A 10940-nucleotide genomic window follows, 5' to 3' on the forward strand; every position below is an offset into this window, starting at 1 on the left:
TCCAAAACAAAGTCTGGTTTTGTAAAATGCTGTTCCATGTTTTTCATGCGCCTTTGCTCAACAGCGAGAACAGAGCGGCAGCGTCCTCTAGTGGACAACTATTTGATTGTTACCATAGCAGCCGGTTCTAAACACTGTAGTATCCGCTTTTTACAGGAGCAGAAATGTTTCGGGCTCGGACAGAAAGAGTGATTAAAACCATCATTTGTGAAATAGTGGAGGAGTGTGTGAATAGGGGACACTCCGTTTCTGAAACTCTGGTGGGATTCATGGTGAGTAACCCAGACCCCCCAGCTGACTGGCAGATCACTCAGCTCAACGGTTGCAAGTCTTTACTTCAACCAACATTCGTTATGGAGACCATCACAGAACATTTTATTTCATAAAATATGTGCGCTGATATCCAGAATGTACTTGTAATGTTTCTGTTCAGGTGAAAGCTGTGGTGTTGAATCCAACAAACGGTTTTGATGTAGATCACACGCTCTCAGAAGAAGACGTCCAAAGACTCAAACAGGTACCAGGCTCCAAACATCACAACATGTTGTTTTAAATGGCTAACTTTTATTAACCATTCTTCATATGCATCTAAATAAAATGGCTTATTTGCATTTTAAAATCTTTAAAACCCACAGAGTTTGCATGGCAACAGATTTTTTTGGCACAAACTGGTTAATACAGATTTCCAAATAGCATAACTTGCCAGTTAATGTCTTCCAGGACAGGTTGAGTTTACAGTGTGGATCTGTTCAAACAGTTTGCATTTGTCCAGCTTTAACTGGAGCTTCTCAACAATCTGTTGTTCTGTCATCTGGGAGGTTTCTAAAGAATTTAATCAGCTTGTTTCAAAATGAAGTATACATTCTTCAGAACCACAGAAGACAACATGTAGGTGTAGTGATTAGTTTGGACTGTTGTCAGTGAGTCACAACATACTGGTGCTGTAATCTGTTCATCCACAGCAGGTGAAGGGTTTTTTTGTAGATAAAATAAAGTTTTATCTGCAGTTCTGTCATGGCCTAAATCAACAAAACCTGGTCTAGTTAGGCAGGAGAGAAACTTATGGTATGATATAGAGACCAGTGTAAAGGAGCTCTGTTCGCCCACTGACTGCTGTTGGACAGATGTCCTGTCTCTAGATTATCTGTCATGGTGCACTTCGGTCACAGTTCAACAAATTTCAGCTTTAGAGTGAGTGAGTGCTGCAGCTCAAACTCCAAGCTGGGTGGAAATAAGAGGAACAGACGCTTTCTGAGGTGTATGCAGAAACGCTATTTGCACCTGGCAGGGTTTTCAAGGGTGTCATGCTAGAATGGGTGCCAAAACAATGGTGGAATAATTATTTCTAGACACCCTTATGTGTCACATGGAGTGCATACCCACCTTTTGCTCTACTGGCTGCGCTCAGTGCAAAGCAAAATCGTCATTGCCCAGAGCATGAGACAATGACATGAATTTCAGAGCACAGTGGAGCGAGTGACACTTTTATTCTGAAAATCCCTCACAGGATTTTTTAAATGTGAAGATGTGAAGCAGCCATGCCTCCTGATGAATTGTTTCTGGTTGCAGCTGTGCTTAGATAAGCTGACAGAGGAGTCCAGCCCAGGTCTTGATACCATCAAAATGCAACTTTATTTTGAAATGAATTATGCCTTGCGACGTAAGTAATAAACCTTAAATCTGTTTTATATGTTCCATTGACTACTCTAGGATTTTTTCATGGGGGATAATTTTATCTTTTTATCTTTGAATGTAGTAAAAATGTTTTGATTGTAACTTTGATATTGTTCATAGAATGATAGTGAGTCTATTTGTTTTAAGAAGAACAACTGACTGGTGTCCAGGGTTACATTAAAATGATAAACAATGGCTGTCTTTCAGTGACTCAAAGTATTTTACTGAATGTACTGTAAATGTCTTTGCTTTGTACCAAACCTGCATTTGCCTTTGCTTGTACATTTTACCATCCAGTAAAATGTATACTGGATGGTTCAATAGTTTACCAGCTATTGAACTTTTTTTTTTAAGTACCTTGAGACACATGCTATATAAATGGCACTATCTAAATAATTAAAATAATCACTTTATTTTTAAAAAAGAGTAATAGATAACTTTTTATGCAGGTGAGTTTCTGGCGGAGATCCATCGGATACTGGAGTTCAAACTCAGTGGAGTGCGTCGGGAGATTACAGACAATAGAGCAAAATCCAGGGATGATTTCCACACTCTGTACCATCAGATAATTACCTACATCCTGCTGAGATCTGCAATAGGTTCGCCTGCAAATTTCAACTGTGTACAAGACACTAACGGTAAGTCACGTTTGAACTGCAGCATCAAGCAGCATGCTTGTAGCATGCCGCTCCAAACAAGGTGATGTTTTTAAGAGATTTAATTTCTTCAAAAGCTGTCCCATTCATCGTAGCATTGAAATCCACGTCACACCAGGCGCTGAAACACAACCCATTTTTTACAGTGTTTCCATTTATATGCTATGTTATGTTTATGCCAAATATTAACAGACAAAATACAGATTAAATGTTAAATGCATTTTATAATCAACACACTTTTTTACTCTCCAGAGGGGCTGCCAGTATGAAACAATATTTCTTGTTGCTCTGTAAAAAACAAGCTAACTGCTGTATTTGGGAGAAAACTAACTAACTTTTATGCAGCAGCAATATCAAAAATAAAAGTATACAGCTCAAACCAGAAGTCAAATACTTCACAACATAAACATCAAAATTACTGATAAAACATTAACGTTTACTGTAATAAAAAACACTTATGGTTATTCTTATGATTTTGGTTACTGCTTCAACAAATGGAAGAAATTATGCTGCTGAATGATGAGCAAATGATACTCCAATGTTTCATGTCTGCAAATTGCAAAAGTCTCCTCTTGGGGATTTGGTACCAACTTCACAGTGTGAGTTAACATACACAATTGAGGAATATAAATACTTCAGGGTTCATCTGGACAACAGACTGGACTGGAGACACAACAGTGAAGCAAGAAGGGACAGAGCAGACTGGACTTCTTCAGGAAACTAAAATCCTTCAAGGTTTGCAGCAGATGGAGCAGATCTTCTATCAGTCTGTTGTTGGGAGCGTCATCTCACGTAACTTTTATTTAAAAGGAAAAAAAAGTTGTTTACATATTTGTTACAACTCTTCCTATGGTGTGATGGTGCAGTGTGATACAGAGAAAACTGAACTAGAGTCAGAATGTTCGTTGGCTATTGCCATATTTCATCACCTTAATCCATGTGGCTGTGGAATGTGTCAGTTACTGTCGAGGGCATGTTGTAGTAATGATGATGATGATGATGATGATGACGATGATCATTTCTGGCTCTCTTCTTCTTCTTCTCTTCCAGCTGCGCTGCAGAGTGTCTTACCCCTGAATGATCTGGGAGCGTTCCTGGTTCTGTTGAAGAAAGACAAGGAGCAGCAGCTGAAGGAGCTCACCATGATTGTAACAGGAATCCGAATCTTCAACGAAGCCAGCAAACAAAAAGAGGAACTTTTAAGCCTCCACAAATTAAGTACATCTTTCAAAAGTTAATCTTTGATGAGTTATTTTTAAGTAAAGAATTAAAACACATAAGCACAAAGCTTAAAAATAGCTGACATAAAAAAATATAATTAATACACATTATGTCATTTCTTTGCACTTCAGATAAAACCTAATTAAGTAATCAACTATTATTCTCATTAAGGCCCAATAAAATCTTGGTGCGACCCTAATCACATTTAAAAGTAAAATAAATTAAAAGAAAAACTGCCTAAAATTGATAAGTATTGTTTGTACACCAAGTATATTTCAACTAAATATATTTGGTATAAAATTCAAATAATTTGTGTGTTTAGTTCTTCAGTGTGTAACGTCTGCTGCTTGGTGCAGTATTTTTGATTTGCTGTATTTGGAGGGAATATTCTGAATGAAAAAACCTGCATATTTCTGACTGCAATAAAAGTGAACAACAGGATGTAGTGAAGCCAGTTTGCTGCTTGTTCAGTTTCAGCAAAGGAGTCATGACCAACCATCCCATTGATTTTAGTAGCCCGCTCCTGACCAGGCTAACAGCCAGGCTCACTTAATACTGGAGCCTCATCTGTTCAGTTAGAAACCAACCATGTTCATGATTCTGTTTTCTTATCTGTCTCATTTTGTCTTTTTTTATTCAGCTGCATTAAAATACCATTATTTCATTTTGGTATTCAGTCAAATACTGTTATGTTAAAATTATGATGGTGGAATATATAGACCATTGCAGTATTGAGGGAATTAGACAAATGGATCATAAAGAAACAATCGGTATTGTAATTAAGCCAGTAGTAGTCACACATTACGTACTTTACTGATTAATTTGAACTTAAATGAAGTATGCTCTCTGTAGGCTCATCTGTAATGATTTCTGCTCTGATCTCAACATTATGTGGTCTTTACTATAAGAAAACATGATGCAGCCATCAAGTCAGTGGACTAAGAATCCCAGCAGTCAGCCAGGACTGACCTGACTGCTGCTGACCCAACAAAGAAGCTGAGATGACATTCTCATGCTGAGATCCTCATAAATCAGTCCTTCACTCATATTTTATTAGCTTATTTCATAGAGTCAGATTTCTTAATTACTTGGGTTTTTTTTTTTTTGCTCTGTTTTGTTGAGGTCTTGGATCTCAATGAGACAACCTGTATAAATAAACATCAATTTTTAAAGCATTTTTCTAAGTAGTGCAGTTGGACCCTCAAATACTTACAGAAAACTTTTTTACCTCCTACTTCTCATGATTATGTAAAATATTTTTAAATGTTGTCCCTTTTCACTTTACTCTGCCCTTTATGTTGTCCTGGCAGTGCCTGCAGTTCTCCAAGAAGCACTTCAAGTCAGTGATAGAAGCATTAAGAATGAACTGAGCATCACACAGGGTTTGGTGTGGAGATACACGGCTGTGCTGGAGAAGCTAACGCACCCCAACATTCAGTCTGCCCAGTGTGAAATGCCCATCAACCAGCTCAAACAGGCGCTCTACAACGTCAGGCAGCATGAAAGTTTCCTAAAGATTTTACAGGTGAGGAAATAAGTAGTCTAAGATTAACACATATTATTTTAACATGTAACAACCTACTTCTATTGATCAGGGATGTGCAATATATCAATATCCGTATCAACATCAATATCGGCCAATACTTGTTTTTTTTTTTTAAATATGTCTTTTTTGATAAGAAAACGTGGGCCAATATTAGCAAACAATGTTTCTATCAGAGAGGTGATCATGTGGTGTTTGTTAGGTCATGTGATACTGATGCAGTGGAGTGTCTAGCAGAGACGCAATGTAGACGGAGTGGTCACCATAAATTTACATGTCTAAAGGGTGGAGACACTCAACATTCATCTAAGCAACAGTTGACCTGCAAAAAGTTACAATAAACTACAAGATGAATATGACCCACATTTAACCCCACTGATGAATTTGTAGGAAAAAACACCAAAACACAATGATAATATTTGAGTTTGTAAGATGCTGAAAACTTAAGTATTTTAACTGTGATTGTTGGAGAAAGAAAAGTAATAAAATGTGTCTGTTAAAGAGATAAAAGTGTTTATAAAATGTGCAGTAATGACTGCTTGTCAAATAGTTACAAATACTTGGCATGACAGTGATCCTGAACAGTCTAATTCAGGAGATGACGAACTGGACTGTAGTAACATCTGATCACAGACATGTGAGAACAAACTGATGAACAAACCAGGTTTCATTTCAACAAGGACAAAAAGAATTCATCAAGAGTTTAGTGAAATGTTTCTTAAGAGCTTCATCAAAAATATATACTAATACCTGACATAAAAATAAAACCTATGTTAAACATTTGCTTTGTTTTAATTTTTAAAAAGCCATGTCTGCTAGCGAGAAAAGCATAAGAAATTTGTCACAAATCTGGTTGTAGAAGAATTGACACAATGTTTAATTATTTTCCGTTGAAGAAACTTGTTTTGTGATAACGCATAGATAATCATATTAAGATATTTTAATGTCATTTCATTAAACAGTATATAGTCTGCAATAAAACAAGACAGCTTTTCTTCATGAAAATTAAACCGATCAGAAAAACTGATCAACAGATGAATCAAAAATGGTTAAAGATAGTTTATATAATACAAGATATGTACTTAAGAATTAATATGCGTTTCCTCTTTCTGCCAGTCTGATGCGAGTGTATGTTGCCAGCGTATGGAGAGTCGACAGGCTAAACTTTCATCTGTGTTGAAGCAATTGAGACAAACTGTGCAGCCAAATACAGCCATACCAGGTTCAACAGTCTTTGTAAGTACTTTACAGTTTACAGCCTTTTCTCCTTTTAGTGTTTATGTTTATCATCTGAAATGAATTTAAAAAATATGAACCTCGGAGGAGTCCTGAGTTATATTTTAGGTAAAAACACAAGAAACAGTGGTAAGCACACGACCTTCCATCTGTGTTGTGCTATACAAATAAAAGCTCTTAGTTACTCTGTTGCCTCAAAAACACACTGAAGACCAACATCTACTGCTAGCACAGCTAAAGCAGCTGGTAGTGGTTCAATACAGCACTCATATAAACTATCCACCTATCTGGACAAGGAGATCATATGGGGAGGGCTCATCCTAAGATTTGTAATGTCCTTGAAAATATTTGAGAGCTTAAACCAGATTCCTAAATTCTGCATTAACTGCATAGATAATCCCAGACATACTGAGGCAGTACTGGCTTGCAGGATACATTTAACACAGTGTTTGATACTGGCCAAAAGATCGTAATTCAATGTTTTCTCCCATTTTCCTGAAAACATGACAATGTTTTATTGTGACTCCAAATCCGCCATATTTAAAGATAGCCATGAATGTCCAAAGATCATTTTTGACGTCTGACTTTGTTTTTCTGCATTAGAAATGTTGCTCTATTGACTCATAATAGTCATTTTTATTCTGTCACAGGCTCACAATTGTTTCTGTAGAGTATTATATGCTTATCACAATAAGCAGTGAAAGATAATAATGCTTAATTTTTTTCTAAATAAACATCATGGTCCAGTTCTGAAGCTAGAATAAAAATTGTTTACATTTTTTCAAGATTATTGGACCTTAATCAAACTCAAGTATCACTGTATTTTCAGTATGTTGTACATGTATTTGAAAGCACCACCAAGCAACAGTGGGTAGTGGTTTCTAGTCTAGCAAAACCCAACACCCCACCACCATGGACAGGCCCAGACACAAAACAGGCTGCAGTTCATCACTTTCCTAAAATAATGGCCTGAATCTTTGTTTTTATCTTTTTTTTTTTTTTTTTTTTTTTTTAAGACATTTTTGACACAAAAGACCAAAAATGACCATTAGGTAAAAAAATAATAACTGCTGTTTTTTTATGGTCTAGCTAGCCAAAGGTCTTATCTGTGTCGAGGTATACACTTAGTTTGTAGCAGATCTGTCCAACCAACCAACCAACCAACCAACCAACCAAAGTTTAGCGTCATCATGTCAACACCGATCAAAATCAGTGCTACTGTATAAAATCAAAACCAGTGCCTTGAAAAAGTATTCACTCTCTTACAGATTTTTTGTTTATTTTCTTTTCTGTTCCATTTAAATATTTCAGCTTACCAAACTAATGTTAATCACAGACAAAGATAACCTGAAGACCCCAAATTAGACAATATTATCATCACAAAACGTATACGTTAAATGTTCTGCTGTTGCCACGGCTCGCTGCATGGACGCTGCTAAAGGCTGCGTGTGCCACAGCCAGAGAGCGAGAACGACATGGTGCTTCAGCTAGAACAGCTCCTACCTGGAGGAAGTACATGACAGAGATCTTCACACACCCACACACCTCCATCACACCGGAAGGTAAAAGTTCCATAATACTGGCCATCTTAGAAAATAGGTTTAAAACAACAATAAGGTCAATAAAACACTAAAACAAAAGTAAAAGCAAATGTCTCTGTAAAATGTGTTTAACAGAGAGTTTTAAAGGGGCAATTCTGATGTGCAATAGGAGATTGTTCTATAATTTTGTAGCAGTAACGCTAAAAGCTCTGTCTCCTTTGAGCTTCATCTTGCTGTGCATTGTGTCTTGTATATCTTTGATGTTGTTGAAACAACTGCTTCTGATCAGTTACTTATTGAACCTTGTTTTTTCAGCCGTTGTTCAAGGCTGTGACAAAGTTGTGGTTTGAGCTCCAGGATGAGGCAGAACTGCTCCACATTCTCAGTAACATCACAGTCGGTCTCAAACCCTTCCTCGTCTCCCAGGCTAAGAGGTTTCCAAAGGCGTATCTGGACAGCCTCCTGGAGGCAACAGAAGTAAAGACCGACGCCAATAGACTGGCAGCGTCCTCAGGTATGGCAATGTGACTAATGTAGTCAACCCTGAATGTACAAATAAAACATGCTGATCAAGTTTAGTTAAAGGCTAGAAAAGCAGACTTTATGAGTGACAGTGGATTTGAGGGTTCAGGCTTCTGCTGTTTTCTGATTCCTCCTCCAGTTGAGCAGATTGACCCGAATCTGGTAAACACACAGGCCTGGCTCCTGCCTCATGCAAATGACAGACTGAAGGAGCTGCCGCTAGAGTACAATGGTTTCTGTGGTTACATGTTCGTGAAGAGAGACGGTCTGCTACTTCCAGGTAGTGCTCACCTAAAACACAAAGAAAATCACAAAAAAACAAACATATTCATCTCCTCAAAATAGAATAAGAGTTTTATTTATTTATTAAAAAATCTGGGTGCAATTCTCCAGAAAAAAAACCATGTCTCACTTAAAAAAACAACAATAAATAATTACCTATCCTTTGATAAAAGTTGACTTAAAACTGAACTAAAGTATAGACATAAAACTGAGCAGGTCAAATTGATCACAGCAGCATTCAGCATGGCGATGGCTAATGGCTAAAACTGCTTCTCAATGTGGTGGACTTTATTGTTCATGTGTAGTTGAGATGTTTCATTTGGCCTCAATGAACAGGCTGCCAAACACTTTGATCAGTAAATCACAGAATTAGAGAACCTTGTCTCCACTTATTCATATTATAAGAAGCTTGATTGTTGTATCATCAGTAAGCTGTTCCATTTATTGTTGTCAAGAGTACAAAGGCTTTTGACATGGATGTGTAAATACAAAAGCAATTCTTTGTTTTTAATCCATGCCCCCATTTCATATCAGAAACAAACTGGAGGTATAGTTAATTTGGGACTTAAAATAAAGTAAATATCTATTATTGCAGGAAATCCATCTATTGGAGTTCTAGAACACAAGGAGAGGTTCTATGCTTTCAGCTCCAGGGAGGCAGCTTTGGCATTTGCCTCCTCTCCAGATGACTTTGTTGCTCAGGTGGCAGAAAAATCCAAATTTTTCCCAGAACTTTTTCAGCTTCTCAGACTCCATCAGCAGCTTCCCAGTGCGCGCTCATACTCTGAGGTTGGTATCTTTACCAGGGTAATATGGCTCTTTGTTCTTTTCTGTAAATTTGAAACATTTCACCAAGAAAGTAGTTTCGTTTTGAAAATGAGACTCCACAGTAAAATGTATTTCCCTTTTAGTGTAACACCAACTGAACTCTTCAGTTTCATAGTGAACATCTTGAGTGCATATGATCTGTTCCCTTGTTAGCTTTAGGAACACAGCGTTCCTGATCTCAGCTGCTGCCTCTGCTGTGCTTTTGCAGAGAGAACCAGGTCAAAGTTTATGGCCTATGCACATCAACAAGCGGGAAATTGGAATACAAACTGACACCCATCCAGTGGAAACACACATTGACAAGTCATACGAGTGGAACGAGTGGGAGCTAAGACGAAAAGCCATTAAACTGGTGAGCCAGACCCAAACATGTTTAATAGTGTCCACAGGCATGAAACCAGTATACTGCATGTAGCGCAGTATACTGGATATATTTTTCAATGCATTAAGCAATATATTCCCGTGTATGAAATTTTATATCTATATTTTCCAATGCATTATAAAGTTAAGAGTTGTAGGTGTTTAAGATCAAACTGATTTCTGCTTTGTATTAATGTATCTCTAGCAGCTTGAATGTCTGCCGCTGCTGCAGCACAGATTGACATTCTTTTATTTTCAGTCTAATAAACCTCTTTTGTGCTCCATAATCTAAGGCTAATATTCGGACAACAGTTACTCACTCAATGCAGACCAACCTGAGCCACATGAGACGGGACAACGTTAGCCAAACATGGCTGCCGAAGGAAGCTGTCTCCCAAACCATGAGAGAGAGCGGAAGCAATGTCCCCAACCCTCAGACATACCTGCATGGTCTGAGGGGGCAGAGAGATGCAACGGTGTTGAAAGTAGACCTCACCAGACCCGTTGAAGAAAAACCTTGATCACAAACCTTTGATGAAATTAAAGTTACTGTGAGCAAATGATTTCATCATTTCATCATCATCATCTATATATTTATGCTTGTGGTTTGTTTTGTGCCTGTGTCTCTTCTAACCAGTTAATGGAATTGGAACTCAGATAAGTTGGACTTAAACTTTAGTGTCGTCTGACCATCTGACCATTTCCTTGTAAAGTTGTACAGAACGTATTTCCTCAGCAAATGCAATTTCACAGTTTCTAGAATTGGTACGTTAGACTGTGTGTGCCTAAGCACACAGACACAGCATCTGGAGACTTGATATAGTTTCTGCTTGTGTCTGTAATCAGCAGTCTTCCAGTCTGATGTCTGGATTTTAACCCCAGCACAGCACAGCTCAGTTCTGCAGGCTACCAGTGGCATCTCACACACTGTGAACTCTTTGGTCCTGGTTCTTCTGTGGTTCATCAGATCCTATTCTGACAGTTATAGAATGGTGTATAGTCAAAGCTTGTCAGTCCTATGAGGGGAATTCTTGCTACAGCTTCCCTCTCCTCTTCTGTACCCTGAGGTTCCATCTT

General features: G+C 37.8%; 1 protein-coding gene across 1 annotated transcript; it reads left to right on the top strand.

Moving 5' to 3' along the window:
- Positions 1 to 164: 164 nt before the first annotated feature.
- cfap206 (cilia and flagella associated protein 206) lies at positions 165 to 10455 on the top strand. Its single transcript, XM_015006398.2, has 12 exons — positions 165 to 272; positions 434 to 517; positions 1570 to 1660; positions 2124 to 2312; positions 3381 to 3548; positions 4862 to 5076; positions 6211 to 6330; positions 8187 to 8385; positions 8533 to 8673; positions 9271 to 9464; positions 9712 to 9855; positions 10157 to 10455. Exons 1-12 carry the CDS (start codon positions 165 to 167, stop codon positions 10382 to 10384), a joined length of 1881 nt encoding a protein of 626 aa, XP_014861884.1. The 3' UTR covers positions 10385 to 10455.
- Positions 10456 to 10940: the final 485 nt, after the last annotated feature.

This window comes from Poecilia mexicana, unplaced genomic scaffold (genome assembly GCF_051168715.1).
Source record: "Poecilia mexicana isolate PSO_F unplaced genomic scaffold, ASM5116871v1 scaffold_21, whole genome shotgun sequence".
NCBI lineage: Eukaryota > Metazoa > Chordata > Actinopteri > Cyprinodontiformes > Poeciliidae > Poecilia > Poecilia mexicana.

Excerpts from the sequence above, each read along its gene's own strand:
- cfap206 (XM_015006398.2), top strand. The coding sequence starts at position 165 with ATGTTTCGGGCTCGGACAGAAAGAGTGATTAAAACCATCATTTGTGAA. Across the intron at positions 273-433 it reads AAACTCTGGTGGGATTCATG|GTGAAAGCTGTGGTGTTGAA; the intron begins GTGAGTAACCCA and ends GTTTCTGTTCAG. Across the intron at positions 3,549-4,861 it reads TTTAAGCCTCCACAAATTAA|TGCCTGCAGTTCTCCAAGAA; the intron begins GTACATCTTTCA and ends TTGTCCTGGCAG.